The following is a 23,425-nucleotide window of genomic DNA, read 5'->3' as shown; positions in this document are numbered from 1 at the left end:
AGTGTCAGAGTCACACAAGTCAACTTGCGCTTGTGGTTTCCCATCAGTGCAGACAAAGGTATTATCCTCTGAGATTTAAACAGAGACACACACACACACACGGAGCACAATTATTAGAACAATTTCCCCCTTGAGATCGTATTATTAGATTCTAGCTGCAGCATTCCTGCATCTTCTCCCTCTCCTCCTCTGAACAGTGCTGCTTTTGTCCTTGCTACTCTGAATTCTCCCTCTGTCTGAGAACAATGAAACGACCCACTGGCTGCTGACTGTTGCCCTGTAGGCATCAGTGCCTGCCCGAGCCGGGAGCTGTCAGGTCAGACCCAGACTGTGGTACAGATTAGACCTGCTCATGTCAGATCGACCTCCGTGAGAGTGGTACTTTATTCTTACAAACTGCGCTGACTGAATCGGCTTATGTGTGCGTTTGTGTGTGCAAGGTTGGGATTCTTTTCAGACATAAAAAGTCACTTTTTGAAAATATTATGAGATTTGATAGAGATATGATAAGATTTCCAAGCATGCACACTTGGGGTAGATATATGAAATAGTTAATCTCTTTCATATTAAACGTGATGATTTTATGATACCGTATCCGTTTTCCCGCCTTCTACATCGATACATTAAAATGATTAAACATGTATCCATATTGAAATCCTGTAATCACAATGACCTCTGTGCCTGTAGATGTTGTTGTTCTGGCTTGTAGGCTGACTCCCTGGACGTTAAGCCATCGAGAGCATGAGAGCGAGAGAACAGCTGAGGATCAAGTGATATGGAGACGAAGGGTTAAGAGAATGAACAAGCCAATGCCAAAACACAGTAAAAAAAAAAAAGACATAAGACAGTGTGCGCTATCTGCATGATGTGTGTCTCTGCGTCGCCCTCCAACAGACCTGCAGCTCTTACAGAGCCGGGACACAGACATACTGTTATAAATAACAGGTCAACAAAAACTGACCCAAACCCTTTGCTCAAATACATTGAAATGTAAATTGTCTCAATAACACAGCAAGCTGTATTCTCATCTACACTTTTACATGTCAGTAAATAATTTGGTATTGCAAAGAGATATGTATCGTTCTGTATTGTGTCCCATGTATCATCATACAATATTGTAACCCTTGTCATCATTACTCAGCCACAACTTGATGACAGTGTTACAAGTAAAAAGTTCAGGAAGTCGTTAAAATTCATCCTGAAGGAAACCTTAATTTCACTCCATCCACTGGTTGTTGGGACATTTTACAGGTTAGACAAATGTCAACCAAATGAAGACACACAAGGGAAAAGATGGCATTTTTATAGTATTTAATCCTTAGAATTTCATGAACAACAGAATTTGGTTTTATTCAGGATGTTCACAGAATAAATGCAAAAACGGTCGAAGGATTCAGTACCAAATTTATACCAAAAAAAAAAAGTAGAAACAAATTTTCAGACCACATTTAGATGTGCTCTCTGGTGATTTTCAATTTTGAATTGATTTAGAAATATGTCAGTTGCCAGCATAGTACAGGGCAGACTGGAAAAGTATCATTTTTGTATTTATGTAAGTCTTAAAGTACAGAAATACATCCATTTTTAAATTCAGTCAGAGCGGCGTAGACATGGTCGGTCTCTCTCTCTCTCCTCCTCTCTGTAACAAATTATAAAACGTCCCCTGATGGTACACGTGGATTTCCTCCTTGACTGTGATCTTCTGGGCGTCGTCAGCTGTCAGTCTTATAGTGTCTGACTTTTCACCTCCCCTTCACTGCCCCGCCCCTCCCGCTCACAGTCGCCACCCGCTGACAAGCTGTCGACTCTACTCAACCTGAACTAGTCTCTGAATGAGACCGCGTCATGGCCCTGCCTTTGGGACAAATGATAAGCCCCAAAAAACCACAGAGCATTTCCCAGCTTATGGTGGCCCATAGCGCCGATAACGTTCTCTTGTAGCTGTGTGAGATAATGTGACAAAAGAGTGCGTGATGGAGACGAGAAAGATATCACACAGGTAAAACCCCCTTGATGTCAGTCTGTGAAGCCTGATGAACATGGGAGGGTGAGAGTGTTTCCGTTGTGCCTGCTATGTCAGAGTGTGTGTGTAAGTGTGAGTGTGTGTGAGTGATAACCTGTGAATTAGGTGCCACTGGTGTCGCCTGTCCTCCCGTGGTGCTTCAGTGTAATTATAGGAGAGACTAATGAGCATCTCCCACTCTAAGGTGCCTGGCTTTTTATTAGACCTGTTAATTGCTCCGTATTGAGGGAATACCAACGCCTTGTGTTCGGGAAGCAGCGGGAAGACGTCGTCTTTAGTGTGTATGCATGTACTGTGTGTGTGTGTGTGTGTGTGTGTGTGTGTGTGGATGAATCTCTAATATATACCTCTGCTCTGTTGACTTCTGCATACCCACATAAAGTCGTCTAAAGAGAAAGACATTATAGCCCCACGCTGACAGGATTTTTCACCAAAGGAGGGATTTGGCTGTTTTTGTAGTTTTAAAGGTGATAAGGGTGATAGGGGCGCCCTTAAGCAAGGCACAGGGGTGGAGCTAGACCCTCAGTGCAGAGAGGAAAGTCTATTCTTGAGGGGCCCTATTTATCAACCCTAGATTTAAAACCCACAGCAGGAAAATGCTTTTTTATCTTTATCCTGTTACTAAAACAATGGATCACTTATTAGGCCAAGAGAGCACGTTTATAAAACAAGCAAACATTGAAGGCACCGTGTCAAGCTTTTATTGAACTATAAAAAAGGAAATAGGTCGTCAATGACTTTCGAAGTTTTCAGCACCAAGGACAGCGCACACTACTTCAGATAAATCAATTGATATGTATTCACCCTCCCGCACCCGCACCCTCTCCCCCCTCGGTCCCTCTGCTTATTGCTGAACACCAAAACAGCTTTGGTGCTCTTTGGTGTGCAGCCCCTCACTCTGACATCTCTCCATTAGTGCGTGACTGTAGGATCCTGTTTCTACATGTGTGTGTGATCCTGGCCTGTGTGTGTGTAGCATGTTTCAAAAACAGAGTGTCAGTTTAATTTCCCCTCAGGATTTAAAAGAGTTAGTCTTCTTCATATTATTATTTACAAATGCGTCAGCCTGCTGGCATGTCTCACAGATTATTTCAGTTGTTTCAGGTGCAGGACAACTCTAGTAACATTTTTCAAGAGGGATTCTACCTAAAGGATTAGCATTACCGATAGCATAGACAGTGACAATAATAACGGGAATAAAAGCCCCGCATGTTACACCTCAGCAGGCGGGCAAACCTGTTAGGTATGTGAGGATACCAGATATTTAAACTTTCAATGACTACTTTTTAAAATGTCAAAACCTGCTTTAAGGGCTGCTTGATTAAGGCAAAAATCATGATCACGATTCATTTTATTTATATTGAGATCACAATTATTGAAGAAGATAGTCATTGAGTCACGTCTGCATCACATGCATTTATCAAACCTGAACACTCTTAACACTTTAACATTCTGAACACAGCATGTGGCACAGTAATTGTTGAATCCCGATCATCTTGTTTTGTTTTTTTAATCCCGGGATGCCAAAATCGTAAATGAAATTGAAACTGGATTCGATTCCCAGCCCTTCCTGCTTTTATAAAACAGTAACACGAGTACAAGTTCCAAGCAGCCATTGGTGGTTCATTTCTTGTTTTTAATTTCCAAACAATGTAAGCAAACTCCTGCATGCTGTCTGAATTGTACAATTAAGTTGCCAGTGTATTTGTGCTGTTATGACTGTACGCTCTCTCTTTTGATCATGGCAGCTTTTGTTAAAAATATGAATGCAGTCTTCAAGTTTTGGTAGTTTTCAATGCTATCAATCATTGAAATACAGGAGATTGTATCCAAAACACTCGGAATAGACACTGCAGATCACACCTGTTATGCTGCTTCATGCCTGTAACCACCTGCATGTTTTTTTGTGATCATGTGTAAAAGAAGATAACTTTAATGGGATAATTCTTCATTTCCTTCCTCATCGGTTTGTTTATTACATTTTGGAAAGCAAGGAGAGAAGAAAATGACTCACATCAAAGGTCTTGATGCTATTTCCAAGCCAACATTTTGTGGTTAGGTGTTACAGTGTGGGCTGCTTCCTGCAGAGCTCCCATGGTGCATCCTGTCTGAAATGTTGATGATGTTGTTATCAAAGTGTTTTTTGTTTTTTTTATTTTGGGCTCATTTTCTGCTTATGCAGCGTGAATCACTCAGCACTGTAGCTTCTGATCTTTTGTCTTTTTTGTTTTCTCCTTTGTTTCCATAAAAAGACGACTTTAAAGTCAAGCTCATGTTTTAGATGGACAGAAATGAAGAAGTTTAAAAGCTTCTCCAGTGCTGATTCACACAGAACTTATGCATAAAATAAAATGTGTTGTTATCACATGCCAACATTGACTACAGCAATGCTTTGGCATCTGAAAGGTTCAATGTGTGTGTGTGTGTGTGTGTGTGAGAGAGTGTGAGAGAGAGAGAGCTATAAGAGGATCTGAAGGTGGTAAACAAGGATAGGATTGAATTACTCACTGTCTCCCTTAATTAACTCTGGATTCACTTCGGTGTCGTCTCATGCTTGGCTTCTTCACTGCAGCCCGTGTTTCCTGTTCCAGACGACGGCTCAGAGCTTCTGGACAGTGACCCGTATCAGTCTGGGTCTAATGACAAAGGTCAATGGAAGTGTTGGAGATCAGTCAGGGCTTAGACTGAGAAGTGAAGGTGTTCAGATAGTCTGAACCGACCTCCTAATCCTTTTACTTTTGCTAAGGGATTTCATTAGCAGGTGTGGCTTCTGATATGAGGATTGTGGCGTTTGATGAATTTTCTGGAAGTTCAGTGGATAAGGTTTCTGTTCTTTCTGTTATCTGAGCTTTCAAAACAGATGAGTCAGCAACTTGACAAGAGTCCTGACAAAAACTAAGAAACATGAACAAGTTACTCTGGCTTCCTGTCGCTCAGAGAATTGATTTCAGATAGATCTCTGCTTGTGTATACGTCTGTCTGTGGCTTTGCACCTAAAAACATCTCTGATGTGCTTGTAATGTGTGAACTAAGAGACTAAGAGATGGAAAACAAAACAGTGAAGCAGCGTCTTGTTGTAATGCAGCACAGCCCTGGAGAAATCGTCCAGATGATGTAAGACTAGCCGTGACTCTGACTATCTTTAGGTGAAAGCACTTTCCACTAGCATATAATGATATTTTTTAAATATATTCATTTTAATTCTAAACCATATTTGGATTAAAGTTATTTTGCACCTCTTATTTGCGCGCGCACACACACACACACACACCTCTTATTTTGTGAAAGCATGTACTCCTCTTTTGAGTTGTATTTTTGAGTCTTTTGTTTTGTTACTCTGTAAAGCACTTTCAATGACCTCAGTGTGTGAAATGTGCTGTACAAATAACGCTGCTTTGACTTGCTTTGCTTTGGAATCTTTTAGTCTCTATTTTTGACCTTTTACAATTTTATTCTAATGTATTTGTTAAATTGTCAAGACTATTTCAATAGGTCTTAGGTTGGCTCAGTCTGTCACCTAAGGTGCAGGATATTATAAAATGTATTCAGATGTTTTTAAGAGCTGTGTGTTTCTATTTAATTTTCTTCTTATCAGTAGGCTTTCTGTGCAGGCCCTTGGAAAAGAAACCCTGACCTTACAAACAGCAGTTCTCCACTTCCTTGATATTCAGTTTTCTGAAAATGAGTCTGAAGACAAAAAGCCTTGCATTGTGTTCAGTCTGCACCCCCTCCTCTCCACAGCACCAACCAGCCCCCCACCCCCCTGTTCCCCTCCCTTCTGCTCTCTGCTGTTTTTCTCCTCTGCACTGACACCAGGCTGCTAAGAAGCCCTCAAAATGAAAGCCCATTGGCTGAGAATGTTTTGTGGCATTATGTCTGCACACAGATTTGTGTGTGTGTGTGTGTGTGTGTGTATGTGTATGCATATTTTAATCTGAGGGATTTGCATCACACTGCCTTTCCGTTTTACTAATGGAGCACACACAGCAGCACACACTGGAGTTATACAAATGAAAAATGTGCCAAAACTTCTACCAAATGCAAAATCTGGTCAATGTTCTTACATGCACATGCTTAATACAAACAGATATGTAGTACTGCATTACCCATAATCCTTTACTCATCCATATGTACATGCAGTATTAGTTATGCTGCAGAAAATAAGTATTTTGGATGTTTGTGTCGTGTGTGTGTGTGTGCGTGCGTGTGCGTGTGCGTGTGCGTGTGCGTGTGTGTGTGTGTGTGTGTGTGTGTGTGTGTGTGTGTGTGTTTAAGGCTCAGTCAAGCTTATGCAAAATGTTTAAAATTGGGTCAGAGGAGAATATGAAAATATGGTTGTTATTTGATCATTCTTTGTCAGAAAAAATCCCCCAAATTTTGTACTTCCTGGTCTTGAATGGATATTTCATTTTTTCTTAATATAGACAGAAATGATAAAGTGTAACAGTCAAACATTATATGGATGAATAAGGAGTAAAATCTGCAGATTAATGAACCCAAAAATAATCCAGATTTCCCCCAAATCCTAATAAGTACCAGTTTTCAGTGTGTAATCAAGCTTTAGGAGTCTTGGGAGGAGTCACTCTTGAATCATATAAAGTCCTTCTCTGATTGGACCTTTGGGTGCATCTGATGGAAATGAAGAATCACTAATTGGAGGGAAGGAATCGGGTAAACCTAGCATGAAATTACCTTCATGAGCCCATTGTTGAGTGTGTGTCCCCTCTGCTGCTCCACCCAGCAGACAGCCTGACTTCACACATAGCTCACTCAACTGAGAAACCTGCAGTGTCCAAAAAAGTGTGTGTGTGTGTGTGTGTGTGTGTGTGTGTGTGTGTGTGTGTGTGTGTGTGTGTGTGTGTGTGTGTGTGTGTGTGTGTGTGTGTGTGTGTGTGTGTGTGTGTGTTGAAAATATGGCAGTCTTCTTCTATAGAAGTGACAGTAAAAGAGATAACAGGAGAATTTATTGAGCTGTTTATTTTTCCTTTCTGAGGGAGGCCACATGTTGGCTTTTGAGAGAGGAGATGACGGAAGAGAGTGAGAGAGGGGAGTGAAAGTAGGGTGAGGGGGTGTTGTGTGTGGTGTGTGAGGGGTGGGGTGTGACGAGGAGGGTGAGAGGAGGGTGACTATGGTTTAGGGGGTGTGTGTGTGTGTGTGTGTGTAAGTTAGCGTGCGTGTAATGAGAGGGAAAGGGGGGGGGGGGGGGGGGTTGTATTGATGGTCTTGGATTGGACTGTAATCCTTTAGTCCTGGTTAGGAATGCCCCTGTGCAGTCTGGGACAAACAATATGACAGCCACACACACACACACACACACACACACACACACACACACACACACACACACACACACACACAGGCACTCACTCAACATTTTGTTTAGCTCCCACACCGAGCAGTGAGGCTGGCTTTGGCTGACGTTACTTCATCATGACAAAATATCTTCGGCAGAAACTGGCTGATTCACTGCAACACAAGGTTGGTTCTTTCTGTAGAGTAGAGTTTACATTCACATTCATAAAGTGGAAGAGAGAGAGAGAGAGAGAGAGAGAAAGGGAGAGGTGTTTTTTTCATGGGGGCACCGTGTGTTCAGCAGAGAGAGTTGAATCATATTCAGAGTAAGCTCTCGTTTGTTTTCATTGAAGAAACACAACAGTGTGGAATAAACGCACAGTCACAGTGAGACTAACTTTCCAGTTTTTCTTTAGAGCTATAGAAAAGTCTTCTACAACACCTCTTTCCTCCTCCGCTCCCTCCTTTTCTTCTGTTGGATGCCATGTGGCAGATGACAGTTTTGACGTTACTTTGTCTTTCCAGTTTGCTTTACGTAGTGAAACACATCATGATGTCATCACAGTGTTTCCCCTAGGTTTACAGCGTTGGGGGTGGGGACATGGCGACACGACAACACAAACACTTGAAGGAATCTTGGTGTTCATGTGTTACTTTTAATGACAGCTGTCCTTTTCTATCGGAAAGATATCCTTAAATGACTTCTTTCCCTGATTTCCGACTCTATCCATTATCCTATCTCTACAATAAAGGTGCAAAAAGCCCAAAAATAAATCTTTAAAAATAAAAAACAAAATAAAAAAAAAATAGTTTTTTTTTTTTTAACCGGGGGCAGGGGGGGGGGCGTTGGTGGGGCGGGCCGCCCCCCCATATAATGGTAGGGGAAACACTGCATTATGTCAATCCTTCCACAGCAGAGTTGTACATGTCAGTCAGATGTCACATGGTTCCTGTGCATGTGAAGGACACAATCTAGATCAGATGGAGATAAGTTAAACTACAGTGTGAAAACGTATTGCGTAACACGTAACACTCAAAATGAGGAGAAGGAAGTGCAGGGTAACTCATGATACGATTTCGATACAATACAGTATGATACAATACAATACGATGCTATACGATACCATGTGATGTACCAGTTTCAGTAGATGTCTGTTCATCATGAGCCTGGATTTGTTGTATTTGTCCAACTGAGACCTTGTGCAGGACTTTGCTTGCAATTTTCTGAAACTAAAAACAAGAAATGCTCCAAATCTGGGTTCCAATAACTTATGGTATCGGTATAGTTTGATGTTTTACTTGTATTGTTAAAAAGTTATGTATCATGACAACTCTCAATATCATTTCAAAATCCAAAAGAAATGTAGTAGAAACAACATTTAACAGCATCACTCCCCCATCATCACTGTTAGGTAATATGGTTAAAAAATAAATAAACCGAAAGGGCGAGCCAGACCTCTTTTTAGCTCGTCATCATTTGGCGGAGCGCAGAGCACCTGCTGCCAGCCTAGCTTTACTCAGCCTCTGCCAACACCAGCATATGGCAAACACACACTCACACACACTCATACACACACACACGCAGGCATGTACACAGTCTCTATTTCTAGTTCAGGGTCGTTGGAAACTGGCAGGCAGCTCATAATCTTTGAATGTCACATCTTTATGCATGAATGTGCTGTATTTACATGCACAGACATGGTTACACTCACTCTTGCAAATAGACGGATACAACAGCACATAAAACTGCCGCCTGCATTCACAAACAACCTGACATTTGAGGCAAGACTGTCATAAACAAGGACGATACCAAAACACTGCTGCTTTCTTTTTAAACTTTTGTTTTAGGGGATATGTGTAGCTTTATTTTTTGGGAATCTGTCTTCAATTAACAGAAGTTTATTCCATTAGAGACAGAGCAGGATAAAGTTAATGTTTCAACCTCACTTCTTAGCTATCAGTGAGACTCTTTCATTGCTTCTCAGACGTCTCTCACAACATGAAAAACACAGTATAAATGTGAATAAAATTGCATGTTTGTATATTTTTGAGTGGCAGTCTGACTCTAACCGGCTAACTCAGACCTGGAGTGCAAAGTGCCACGCAAAGGAAATAGTGTGCAGGTACCAAGATGTAGAAGCTGAATGTGAAAAGTGCAGCGCTCCTTTCACACTCAAGTGCTAAGTAATCGCAGCTCTGAAGGTCTTTTGAATCATCATGGGCTTTTAAAATGTCTTGGTTTTGTCAGAATATCGGGTGTTTTTCCGATGATTTGAATGCGTCTTGTTCACGCAGTGAATAATGAAACAGCCTGTGGTTAAATGCTGCACTCAGAGTCATTTTGAAAGGTATTCTGAAGCTGTTCTAAGTCACTGCTGTGTTGGGTCTTTTTGGAGCAATTACAGCTCTTTTATAAGACGCTCAAACTCATGCTGAAGGTTTTTTTTTTTCAGTTTTCAACGTTTGGCTGCAAATAACTGATTCATTTGGAGGATGTTGATCTCTCATGAACTTCTGACTTGTTTACTTCTTGTCTTACAGAGCAGAGCTGCAATGATGTCTATTTCCTTTTCACGTCCATGTTCTTCTAATCATTGTTCTTTTTGTCTGTTTGTGTTTTTGTCTGCAGTATGACCCAGACAGCTCAGGCTTCATCAGCACAGAGCGGTTCAGGGACCTGCTGGCGACCCACGGCTCGGAGCTCGACCCCCACAAGCTGGAAGTTCTGTTGGCTCTCGCCGACGGCAACGCAGACGGAAAGATCTGCTACCAAGACTTTGTCAACCTGGTGAGTTGTTGTAAACTTTTTTTAAGGCTTAATCACATCAGCAGATACCAATGATTCATCTGCACCTCCTGTCCTGCACTGTGTCCTATATTAAGATTCTTCTTTCAGTGACAGTGGAAATACCAAATGTCTCTTTGTGTTTAGAGTCCTGTTGGGTGACCAGGGTGTGATATAAACAGAGTGTAATATGCCACAAGTCGTGAATTAGACTTGAAAGACTCAAACTTAACTTTAATTTCTTTGCCAAAATCGTTAGCTTCGACTTTTTCAGTCAGTGCACAGATTAGTAAATGCCCCTGAGTGCAGGATGAGTCATCAGACATTTGAAAAGTTTTACAGCAAAAGAAAATACAGGTATTTTGCCAATACTTTATTTAAACATATTTGGCAGACAAATAAACATGAGGACTTTTAAGCAGGTAACAAACATACTGATATTAAAAATGATGGATCTATGAATTGCAAAAACTAATGAGACCATAATCATCAAGATGACTATTTCTATATTGTTATTATTGATACCTGAAACTGCTGCCCAGGTGTCACACTGAGAATGAGAGTGCACAACCTTTTTTTTAATTAACTCTGTATAAGTGACACATTACACTGTTCAAATGATAAAAGTTACTGCTTTGTCCACAGGCGGCACCGAAACCATCACAAATCAAAAGTCCCTCACTGGAGCTTTAAGAAAAGTCTAATTATATTTTTTTTATTATCACATTGTTGGGTTGTTATCACAACTGTTGAGGCATCAAAGTGAGCAAGAAAAATGGACACCAACATGCAAAACATTCAGCTCAGACATTCAAATGTAAATTTTACCAGAGGAAAAAATACACCAAATATAACTGATCTTTTAAATTTGATGAAGTTAGTTTCAGTATTATACAAATTTTAATCGAAATTCATTATTTCTGCTAATGTACCCCAAAAAGCAAAGTTTAGGGTTTCATTTTGACTGGGCTTTTTGAGTAAAGTCTTCAAAGCCAACAATCAAGACTTTCTTTTTCTGACTTTCATGTTTTTTTCTTCCTAAAACTACTTTATTGCTCAAGTCTTTTTTTCCATTTTCCTCTCCCCAAAGCCATATTGGAGGATCCTTACAGCGACAAGGTGCAGAGTCTTTCTGATAGGAAACGACTCTCCGCGTGGTGATAAATTCCCCTCTTAACGCTCACCTTGCTCCACTTTCACTTTCACCTTTAGACTGCAGCCTGCCGCTGATAGTCCGAGGTCTCACTCAAGCATCTCTAGCTGTGCTCGCTGCCACATAACCTTCGCATTTTCTTTTTTTTTTCCGCTGTCTCGCTGCTGTTCCTCTTGGGAGACTGAACTGCTGACCCAGGACAGTGTGGTGCACTCTCTGTGTGGGAGTGTGGTGCACAATCACTACTGGGTGGCTGAGGGATGGAGTAGGGTGTGTGTGTGTGTGTGTGTGTGTGTGTGTGTGTGTGTGTGTCTGTGTGTGTCTGTGGGGAATTCATTGTTGTCTGTGATTGTGATGATGTCCATCTCTCGCCTTCACTCTTGTTCTTCAGAGCTGCTAATTGTCTGGTACAGTGGGTGAGGAATGAGGCCTTCACTGTAGGAAGCTTGGAAACGTGTCAACAGAGCTTTTTTTTTTCAGCTTCTTGGTTTCCAATTGGTGCATTCAGGTCATGTGACAAGCTGTGGGTCATTGCACGCAACTGGAAATGGGACAAAGAGGAATGGGGTGCCTGCATGTGTGTGTGTGTACATTCACATTTATTTCTTAAGCCCCATTGTGTCCGCCCCCCCTCAATGTTTAATACATTCATAGAGGCAACAACTGAACAACAGAGGCTACAAACAGGGAGCAAAGGGGGGTAACATGCATTCATGATTATGCTAACACCGTCACATTGAATGCCCGAGTGTTTGATTTTGGTTAGCTTACATTAAATTAAACAACTGTTATATAATTATCCGGCAAAATGGGAAGATTTTCTTTTTGTTTTTCTCTATTTTTTTCTCTTTTAAAAATGTCAATTTCATTGTAAAAAAAAAAAAAAAAAAAGCACTTTTTAAATGTTACTGGAAAGGATTGTGAAGCTCATCTTTTATTTTTCTGACCTCGTTATTCTTTCTTTAAAGATTTCACACTTGCACAAAACTCCTTTTTGGCTTGAGCTGCATGTGTGAACGCAAACAGCGGGATTTTTCACTCTGACTTCATCCGGAGTTTCTCCTGCCAGCCTCCCCCTCCCAAGTATTTTTTCTGCATGAATCTGAGTGAGCTGCTGATGTGAGAGCACAGCAGTCTGTTATCAGGAGAATTCACCTCGAGCGAGCGGGAGGGGGCGGTGACATTTATTCTCTGCCGTGCACGATCCAAAGACTGTATGCAGGCGACTGGTGCAATCTCTGTTCACGTAATTACACTGCTGCATTCTGTTTTCTGTTCGGCCGCATGTTCTTCCCCGCTCTCTGTTGATATTGTGATTCTGTAAAGGCAACTATTCTCCCTATAGCAGACTCCCTTACGCTTGTTTTTACGTCATATCTTGCCTCGGGTGACCCCCCCGGCCCCCCTCCTGTCCAACAGGGACAGTCTCCCCCCTGTGAGGCACATATGATGTGAACAACCAGATCAGGAGGATTTCAGGGGGAGCTTTTATTACTCATCGTTGTACAGGTAAAGCGGAGGATTAGATATATCTCATCATATTATTTTCTTGCCTTTGTTCCAGTATAGTTGTCAGTTGATGTTTGGGGTACATTTATCATCTGCCTTAGGTTTACCCGGCATCACAAATTTGGCCATGCTTTGCTAGCAGTACACAACAGTGTGCACTCTACAATGGATGAAATGTCGGACAGGATAGGAAAGGAAACAACAGCGCTCAAGTTCAGTGGAGTTAAAGTGAGGTTAACATTTTTGTTTCGGCATACAGAAGTCTGTTATTGAAAACGTCATAGTGTTATCTATAAAGAGTTCTGTGCATGTCACTCTGCAGTTCTGGGGGAAAAGCCTGTAAATATGATGCCAATATCTTGAGGAATGTGAGGTATTTAAGCACAATAAAATTGGCTTTCTGAGGGCAGGCATTCATGCTCTCTAAAGTCAAAGATCAAAGGGTCAGAGTCAATGTGAGAACTTGAGAGTTATAATTCTTCCAACAAGTTCACAGGCGGTGTCTGGCTTCTTCTGGTTATTTTCTCTCTCTCTCTCTCTCTCTCTCTAGCCATTCTGCCCTCGGAGGGAGATAAAAGAAGGAAAAGATGAAGAATAGAAGGAAAAGAGGAGGCCGAGACAGACAGAGACAAACTGCAAGGGCTTTATTTGTCGCGCCATCTCTCCTTTGCACTGCAGCTCTTCCACCAGTGTGATTGTCAGTAATTGCCTTCTCACAGCTCTGTCACAGTCAGCGTTCAAATCACCGCTCACTCTCGCTCTCTCTTAACCTCCTCCTTCCTCCATCTTCTCTCACTCTTTACCTCCTCTCTCTCGCTCCCTCTCTCTCGCTCTCTCTCTTCCTTTCATGTAAGCTCTCAGCTTTTATCCCAACACTGCTTCCTCCTTATCTGTGCCTTTTTGCTTCTTTCTCTCCATCCATCTACTGTCTGACTTTCTCTCATAAATCAAACGGCGACCGTCCCGGGTAGAAAAATCACTCCCAAATCGGTTTAAAGTTCCTAAAATAGCCACAGACTGGTTGAAACGATGTGTTTTTTTTTTTGTTTTTTTTTGTCCATAGCTGCTGGACATAACTGGGAAATGATCCTGATGGATTTGTGCTGTTGCTTATAGCTGTACCTCCATAAGTCCTGTTTTGGGTTTTGTGTGATCCTCTTTGGCTCGAGATACATTATATCGTCTGTACCGTGAGGTAGCTCCTTGGCTTTTTAGTTAGAAGCTGCAGTATAAAGGAAGTAGTTTGCTTTCAAGTTTTTGTGCCAGCGGTGAAGGAAGTGTCATTTTCTGCTAGAAAATCCTCCTCACTGAAGGTGCATTCACACAGAAGACAACACTGCATGAAAGAACACAACTCAAACCATTACTCCGTCTCTTCCTGCCCTCTTACTTACTCTACCCGCTGTATGTGCTTCTGTCTGTGTCCATTTCTCTGTCTCTCCCTTCAGGCTGTTTTTTTTTTTTATTTTCAATGAGCAAACGGTAAAATTGTCTCTTGCTGGCTGAACACCCGTTTGTCCCCTTCACCTCCTCTCTTCCTTCCCTCTCCTCCCCTTGCCAGTGGGTAAACAGACAGAACGTCATTCTGTCTTTTGTGTGGTACAAAGAGCAGAGGAATTGCAGTCACTTCACAAGAAGAATTGACTGTCTTTATGGAGCATGGCTGCCTGGGGGAGGTCGGTGTGTACGTGTGTGTGTGTGTGTGTGTGTGTGTGTGTGTGTGTGTGTGTGTGTGTGTGTGTGTGAGTGTGTGAGTGTGAGTGTGTGTTTGTTAGTACTCTCTCTGCTGTGCGGTCTGGAAGTGGCCATGGTAACCACGTAATCACTTTCCCACAGCTCTCTTTGCCTGACATAAAGGCTGAAATAATTGTCTTTTTCTGAAGTTTATTACCAAACAGTGATACACGCCGAGTCACCAAAAGTCTCATTGAACAGACCCAGAGGAACCATCAGCCAACTGGTCTTACACAGCCTGATGAATTTACTCATTTTATATCTGTCTTTTTATCACTTTTTGTCTCTGACTGACCGACTCAGTCAGAGACAAATGAAAAGTTTCTTCTTTGATTTATGTTCATTATCTTCAAACGAAAATGTTTCCTTTTGTTGCCAATAGCAACATTACATCATTCATGTAGTTGACCATCTGTGCCCTCGCAGTAAACATTCCCGCTCAATTGTCTTCGCCTTAAAATAACATCGACTGACTGACACATCTGGGCTTCCTGTGATCCTAAAGCTGCAAACACAATGAAGGAGTTGAGTTATGGAGGTTGACATAAACAGAGCAGAGTACAAGAGAGAATTTGGGAAAGAAAAAGAGAGAAACGGAGACGGAGCTAAGAACCCCGTGGGAGAGTAGTGGGACATTGTGTCGTCATGTTTGATCTGTAAAAACTGGTAAAGCGAGGTGTCGGCGGTGATTTAAGAACAATGTTGATGCTGCCACAGGAGCAGTAAACAGCCCCGTTTCCACCAAGTGGTCCGGTTTGTTTTCAGTACGGATTGGTACAGTGAACCCTGATCTTGCTTGCGTTTTCCACAGCCAACCGTACCCTTACACATCACTAAATCACAGGAGGCGACATAGTGTGTACATCCAATAAATTCAGTCAATCAATGAAGATCAATGATTCCTAGGAAGGTCTGCATCTCTGAGGCAAAAAAAAAAAAAAACAGCCTTGAAATGACTTGTACCGAACTGAACTGAACCGGACCGCTTTGTGGAAACGGGGCTAAACAGAACCTGTTAGGGTAGTCACCATACCAGAATTTAATCTCTGATATGAGATGAGTAAAAAAATCAACCAGTTTCCATACTATGGCCACAAAAAAAGCAGAAGGTTTTAAAGACCAAAAAATTCAGGCATCTCCTGCACACTGTCGTAATTTCACAAATACATAGCCAAGCCTTTTTGGGACGGAAACACTGCCAGTGTATTGTGCAATCTAGACACTTTCTTCAGTTGTCCCAAAAATGCAGGATATAGACCCACTTAGATAGAGTACCTCTCAACTATCACTCATAGTTCAGTTGAACCGACCTATGAATAAGAATTGACCACTGCTGCTCACGCCCTCGAGGCAGCTTTGGGTTTAGAATATGAAGTTTTTGTAAAGCTTCAGTATCTATCAAGCATCAAAATAACTGGGATGGTGTCCCTTTAAAACACATAGTATGGAAATGTAATGTATTTACATGCCTTTATTAGACAAGACAGCTGAAGAGTAAAGGGGAAATATTGGGATGAGAGAGTGAGGGTAGACACAAAGCAAAGGGCTGAGGTCGGATTCGATATATCATTCTTCCCAAACCAGAAGCTGAAACGCCTTCACATTTTTAAATCCTATCCTGTGCTGTGTTTTCAACTCTTGGGTGGGTAGAAATAAATGCATTTCTCCTCATTAGTGCTACGTTTAAATGTCAAGGACATGTTTCAAGAGATTCTCCCAACTTTACATGACCTCACCCTGCAGTCCTTGAATAATTGTAACATGAGATAGAGAATGGAATTTAATTCAGTAAATCATCTCCGTAGACTTTTGTTTCTCAGTGTTGTGCATGTGTTTAAATGAAAATGTGTGAGTACGAGTGTGTGTTTTTTTTTTAACTTTAAGGTTTGCATTTTCAGAACAGAAATTGTAGAATTGAACAGACATATCATTACAGATCGTACAATATAGCTCCTGTGTTATTTGTAGTTAACTACACTAGTCCTGAGCTGGAGATAAAACCTCATCAGGATATCAGATTACCTCAGTCTGAGTTCATCTCATCTTCAGGGAGAACTTAAAAGGATGTCTTACTGTGCACATACAGTATGTCATCATTTACATCAATCAATCAAACTTGATTTAAATAGCACCTTTCAGACAAATTGTGTGCAGAAAAAAAACAAAGAAGAGAAGTAAGAAAAAATAAAGGTGTACCAAGGTTTCTCTTTCTTTGTCATTTCAATACGAAACCATTCGGAGGAATATCTACTGAATGTCTCATCACAGAGTCTTAAAGAAAAGGTCAATTTCTCCATTTGCTCTCGTGAATATGCATGATTAGGTTTCCTATAGTCTCTGTGAAATGAACAAGGCTGAAAAGAAGCTCGCCCATTTTTTACAAATGTGACATCGTATCTATCAAAATGATGCACTAATTCAGTAAAGATGATTCTGCCTTGAAAATGTGCGCAGAGAAACAACATTTATAGTGGCTGACAGGATCCTTCATCACTGAAAGCCTCTGAGTGATGAATTGCTTGTGTTGCGAGCCATAACAAATTATCATATTCGCTGCATGTTTGGAAATGAACTTCTCGTAGACAGAGAGGGATGTGGAGAAGGGTTTTGTGGTTGCTAGGTGAAGATGCAGGCATTCTGTTGCCATGGGTGAAGTGGGCGGGGCCTGGGCTGAGGAGGAATGGCATGTGTTTATGTTTGGTGTGTTAACCCAGAGCCCCCATGTGAGGAGACTCTCCTGTTGATGAATATTAACTAAGAAATACAGTTTCTTGAAGTGTGTTGAATTAAATCACTTCTTGTGGTTGAAGAGGATGCTAAATAAAAACCTGCTGAACAGCTGATCTCTAACTCGCTCTTCCTCTCTCTCCTTCACTCTGTCTCCTCTGTCTCCACAAACCCCTTTTTTGGTTCTCCAGATGAGCAACAAGCGTTCCAACAGTTTCCGGAGGGCGATCCTTCAGGGCAGCAGGCAGCTGAAAGGCTGCAGCCTGAGAGATGAGGTGGGCCTGGGTCTGCCCCAGAGGCTCGTCCGACATGTCGCTTACGAGACGCTGCCCCGTGAGGTCGACCGCAAGTGGTACTTTGACAGCTACACCTACTGCCCACCTCCCTGGCTCATCCTGGTCATCACTATTGCTGAGGTAAATCCTTTGAGATTGTGTGACTTACCCTCCCCTGTTAAATGATGATGCACTGGAAAGTATTTGACCACTAGAAGTTCTGAGGTTTTTTTTTTTTGATAAGCAGCAATAATTTCCTCCTTAATGCTGACGATCATTTTGGGATGGTAAATAAAACTGTTAAAGACTGTAATGATGTCCCTTTGCTACAAGCTATTCCACTTCTTCTAATCCTGATTTACAGTCTACAAAGACATGTAGATTCAAGTTTTTAAGTTTTATGTATAAAGAAAGGAGAATACTTTTTATTCAAACATATCTCACAATATAGGTTAACCTTAGAAGAGAAGTTTTGGGGTGCTGGATGGCCTTGGCGGTTATATCACACGCCCAAAGTGTGGAGGCTAAGGTTCTCACTGCAGCGGCCGTGAGTTCGAATCCATCCTCGGCCCTTTGCTGCCTGTTATCACCCACCCTCGCCTCCCAATATTTCCTGTCTCTCTCCAGCTGTCCTATCTAATTAGGCAAAAATGGACCAAAACAAATCTTAAAAAAAAAAAAAAGAGACGTTTTTTCGTTAATTTGTACAAAAAAAAAAAGCAGTGATGAGGAGTGACTGCAAATAACTAGGCTTCTGTGCCTATGAAAAATCTGGATTAAATATCATTATCAAATGAGACAAGTTTATTGTAAAGACGTCACACACAAAAAGAGATTTTAAAAAAAGAGCTCTTGGATCATTCATAAATTGGAAAGTTTGTTTTTGCTCCTTCAGGTAGCCGTGTTCATGTACTACGGGTTCCAGCTGGACCGCCTGGTCCTGCAGGTGTCCAGTCCGTCTTTCCTGAAGAGCCCCTTACCTTACCACCCTCAGCTGCGGGCCCAGGCCTGGAGATACCTCAGCTACATTTTCATGCACACTGGGTGAGTTCACATCACGCTGTCGGTTTCTAATTATAAGCGTAAGGCAATGCTGCACTTCCTGGGGACACAGTTGGGTGTTTCTTCCCTGTCAGCATCCACATTTTGGATTCTGGGAATGCCACACTATCACATTTTCATGACCTGAATTCTTCCACTGCGGTTTACTTCAGTTTTGCGACCAGTCTAATAACATTTTTGGATAAAAACAAACTACAGATGCTACATATTTGTGATGCTTCAAGGGGTCTGGGCTAATGGTGTTTGAGAAATTATGTGAGTCAGAGCTTGTTACATAAAGATTTCATTAACAGGATTACAAAGCTTAATTAATTTTCAGTGAAACACTAGCTGAAGGCATTGAAACTCTTTTCTGTCACGAAGCAAAAATGCAGATAAGCCAGAGGAGACGGCTAAATGAGGGACTGTGAGCTGCTAATGAGTCGTTGGATGCAGTTCATAATTCTCAGTAAATACCCTTTGTGTAAAGTTACAAAGGAAATAAACTAGTGACTAAAATCTCATGTAATCCCCAAAAGAATTATGTTTATAAAAAGCAATTAATGTTAGGTTATTGGTGTTAAGTTTTTAAACTCCATTGCTGCTGTCATATGTGAATATGGTGAACAATTTTCTCTTTAATCACCTCCTCTCCTCTCCTCTCCTCTCTTCTCTTCTCTTCTCATCTCCTCTCCTCTCCTCTCCTCTCCTCTCTTCTCCTCCCCTCCCCTCTCCCCTCCCCTCCCCTCCTCTCCTCTCCTCCCCTCTCCTCTCCCCTCCTCTCTCCTCTCCTCTCCTCTCCTCCCCTCTCTTCTCCTCTCCTCTCCTCTCCTCTCCTCCCCTCTCTTCTCCTCTCCTCTCTTCTCCTCTCCTCTCCTCTTTTCCCCTCTCTTCTCCTCTCCTCTCCTCTCCTCTCCTCTCCTCTCCTCGCCTCGCCTCTCCTCTCCTCTCCTTTTATTATCTGTTCAGGCCAGGTTATCCAGGTTTAATTACCCTTCTGGGTAAATGTAGTCTCAGGCAATAGTGAGACGTCATAAGATTGTAATTTAATTAGGAGAACCTGAAGGTGCCGGGCTGTTCGGGGAGGTTTTGAGTTGGTAGGAATGATTTTGTGTGGACAAAAGATGAACTGGAAGGAACATATGGGAGGGTGGTAGGATGTTTAACTGCCCCCCACTGAATTCAGCTGATCACAAATACAACATGTAGTTCAATTAGTCATTTTGTTCCTGTAAATATAAAATTTTGAGGGGAAAATGGCTGTATTTTATTGATATAATTTATCTCCATGCTTTTTTTCTTGACGCACAGTGTAAACCATCAAAAGTGTTAAATGCATGGTCATCCCTGTGGCGTCCATAGTCATGTCTCTACTTAAATATCAGGATCTATGATTGTATTATGCCTCTCTATGGTTAGTTGGTCCTGTTAATGCTCTTACATTGTTCTTTAATGGGCTTCATTATCTCAGACTGCTGCCTCAAGTCAAAGTACAACAAGATCAGTAACAAGTAAAAACGTGTTCACCGTGGTTTCTAGCTGCATATCACTCAGTATCTGCTACAAGTTGAAGCAGACTGGTAAATGATTCTGAAACCAAAGTAAAGTGGTCACAAATGAAACAAGACACACTGATATAAAAATGGTTTTGATGTTCACACTTCTCAATATGGCAATTTAGTGTTTTTGTAAATCCGATGTAACAGTGTTTCTGGCTTTAATTTAATGTATTACAGCTGATGTTTACTTCAAAGACTTTTGATGCAAACTATTTTCAGAAATCTGCAGGGCTGATAAAAAATGTGTTCAATAATTCAGGAGATGTAAAAGTTTTAAGGCTGCTTCATATCGGATCCTTTGCCGTGATGGCACACACTATCAGGGGCGGTAATATTCTGGCATTTGTAACCAGTTTGCTAATACTGATACCAGAAGGACCAATGAGAGAGACCTTTTATTAGACGGCACGTTAAGACATGTTTCTTAATGTTTCAGGTGATTAATTCCTATTAGGAAAAATAGTATAAGCATTCTGCATGGCAAGGCAAATGTGTTTATAAAGCCCCAATTCATAAATAGAGCAGTAATAAATAAATAAAAATCAGTTCAACTAAAAGAGTTATATTTGAGTAGATAAAAGTGATTGAACTTACAGGAAAGCAACAGTAAGTAAAACCCTCCTTTTTGCAAAATACAGGGTAAACTGGCAGAAACATTTTAAATCTCAATGTGAAAGCGCAAATTAAGGCTTATTATATCTCCTTACAAGAAAGTATTTTTGTGGTTGTGAGTTAGATCTGACTGGTGTCTCCTTTGTCATATCTGTCATTTTCATTTAAATATGTTTACGCAGCCTAGAAAAAAAATACCATATGAGCCAAAGTTCTATATTTACTTCCTTAAATTAATTAGTGACAGCGATTTTGTCTTGTGATATGCTTCATAGTTCACCCCCTTGGATGCAGGAGAGTCGCTGTCACAGCTCATGTAGGTTGTCGTCCACTTCAATCCAAACATCCTCACTTTTGTTACTTCTTAAACAAAACATATCTTTAACGTTTTAAATAATAAAGTTAAAGTTTTGTAATCAAACCGAAAGGTAGTTTGACACCAAAAGTTACTGACGTCACCAATGGAAGCACTGAATGGCCTTTTACAAAGAGAGGATCTACCGCAAACAATAGTGGGCCTGCACACAAACAGACACACACACACATGCACGCACGCACACACACACACACACACACACACACACACACACACACACACACACACACACACGCACACACGCGCTATCTCTCTTTCACACAAACATGCAGATTCTCTCACTCACATTTACAAAACATGTAATCCCATCAAAAGCTATGTTCAACTGATCCTTCCCAAATCTCAACACAAAACAGAGCGGAAATGTTTGCCCCCTAAACGTCCCCTCTTTCTCTCTCTCTCTCTCTCTCTCTCTCTCTCTCTCTCTCTCTCTATCTTTTCCACTATTTTTCCTACTCATTTTGTGTGAGACACAAAAAAAACTGTGTCCCCGGCAGCTGTGAAAGCTCCAGTAAGATTAGCTTCCTGCGAGATTAAAGCCAGACTCTAATGATTTAGCAGCAGGAGATTTCTTTCCTGTTGCTTTTTTCTGTCCTGCTTTTGTCCACATCTCATTACCACTCAAAGTTTCTTCTCCCACAATGATGCATGGCCCTGTTGCAGTGCCATCTGCAGGTTTGTGAGTATGTTGATACATACAATCCAATTTGTGTGCTTCTTCATTTCTGCATCACAATCACTATCGAAGTCTCCTACAGCTGCGACATGGACAGTTTCACTGAGTTCAGAGCTTTAATTGTTCTTGCAAACTGAGCAAATTGTCAAGTTCAGCTGCTGTTTGACAAACCACTGATAGAAAAAGAAAAAGTTGAAGCAGTGCTTCTGTTGAGCGCCCTTAAAGACAGCGGTCATCTGGACACAATAGGCGCTCTCATGGGTATCTGCAGATCTGCCTGACAGTGCGGGCCAACCCTCACAGCCTCATTAGCAGTATAGAAATAGATAGCTGCTGTTATCTGGAGTGAATTGTCCTTCTGTGTTTGGACAGGCCTCTTCCAGCTAATCAATATCCCGCTGTTGTGTCTGTGATCACTTGAACGATCCTCTCTGTGCGCGCTGTGCTGGATGTGGATGGGCTGTTTCAAACTAAATAGATTATCGGCCTTGTCTCGTTTTTACTGTCTGTGGTGGGGAAATGATGTGTGTGTGTGTGTGTGTGTGTGTGTGTGTGTGTGTGTGTGCGCGTGTGTGTGCGCGTGTGTGTGCGCGTGTGTGTGCGTGTGTGTGTGTGGTTTGTTTGGGGGAATGTTTGTATTCATTTTGATTATGCAGAAGCGGAAAAAAAGTCTGAGCTGTCTTTCTTTTTCTTACTGTCAGCCTTTCTTAAACTTACAATGACAAAATAATTCATGGGAATTTAAGAGAAAACCTGAAATGGGGAATGATTGAAGCGAGAGGAGCAAGAAAAGAAAGAGACAGAGAGGTGCAGATTATACTAGCCGCTGTCCTTTTCCCATTCTGCTGTGACATCGAATGTGTGTGTGTGCTGCTGACTGAGGTTTGGCTGGAAGGAGCTAATAGCCATGAAGGGCATAGAGAGTGTGTGTGTACATGTGGTCTGCATGTGTGTGTGTGTGTGTGTGTGTGTGTGTGTGTGTGTGTGTGTGTGTGTGTGTGTGTGTGTGTGTGTGTGTGTGTGTGTGTGTGTGTGTGTGTGTGTGTGTGTGTGTGTGTGTGTGTGTGTGTGTGTGTGTGTGTGTGTGTGTGCGTTTGCCTCTGCCTGTGGTCATATGTAATGTTTGAATGCACTGGAGTGTGTTGATGATAATCTGTTGATAGCCATGACAGTGTGGTTTGATGAAGGAGCAGATGTTGTGTGTGTGTGTGTGTGTGTGTGTGTGTGTGTGTGTGCGTGCGTGTGTGCGTGTGCGCGTGCGTGCGTGTGTGTTCGTGATGAAGCGCAATAATGTGGTCTTAGAGGAAACAGGCAGTTGATTCTGTGTTGCTCTTTCTCTTGTGGCACGTTGTGTAGTTTCATTTTAAGCTTTGGTCCTTTCCTTTACTGCTGGTCATTTAAAAAAGAGTGCTCACAGTGCTGTTTTTTTTTCTGTGAAAGTATAAGCCTTATTTTTGTCTGAGTCTGTTTCCATCTGTCAATCATCTGGGGTTTCCTTTCCTTTCTCTTTGTTTCTGCTCATGTCTGAGAGCAGTCATTATAGTTTGAGATATCTTGTTTTTCTACCTCCAGAAGATGACATTTGCTGCCATCACTCTGGCACAGTCGCACAGTTTCTGTTTTATCACTGTCTGGTGTCAGTGCTGGGGGTGTTACCTGTTAA

At 41.7% G+C, this 23,425-nt stretch overlaps 1 protein-coding gene across 2 annotated transcripts in view; it reads left to right on the top strand.

Annotated features, from left to right (window-relative positions):
* rhbdl3 (rhomboid, veinlet-like 3 (Drosophila)) overlaps positions 1-23,425 on the top strand; it is a 58,962-nt gene that overhangs the window by 24,290 nt on the left and 11,247 nt on the right. Inside the window, exons 1-4 of one of the 2 annotated variants that reach the window (XM_061060127.1) lie at positions 7,233-7,501; positions 9,945-10,103; positions 17,415-17,639; positions 18,394-18,542. In XM_061060127.1, coding sequence (XP_060916110.1) covers positions 7,454-7,501; positions 9,945-10,103; positions 17,415-17,639; positions 18,394-18,542 — 581 coding nt within the window. In that variant the 5' untranslated portion in view covers positions 7,233-7,453. Of the gene's footprint in view, positions 1-7,232; positions 7,502-9,944; positions 10,104-17,414; positions 17,640-18,393; positions 18,543-23,425 lie in introns of those variants that run through there. The other variant, XM_061060120.1, reaches the window with a different exon arrangement.

This window comes from Labrus mixtus, chromosome 2 (genome assembly GCF_963584025.1).
Source record: "Labrus mixtus chromosome 2, fLabMix1.1, whole genome shotgun sequence".
NCBI classification, from domain to species: domain Eukaryota; kingdom Metazoa; phylum Chordata; class Actinopteri; order Labriformes; family Labridae; genus Labrus; species Labrus mixtus.
The sequence above is the reverse complement of the archived record's forward strand: the minus strand, read 5'-3'. Positions and strand labels throughout refer to the sequence as shown.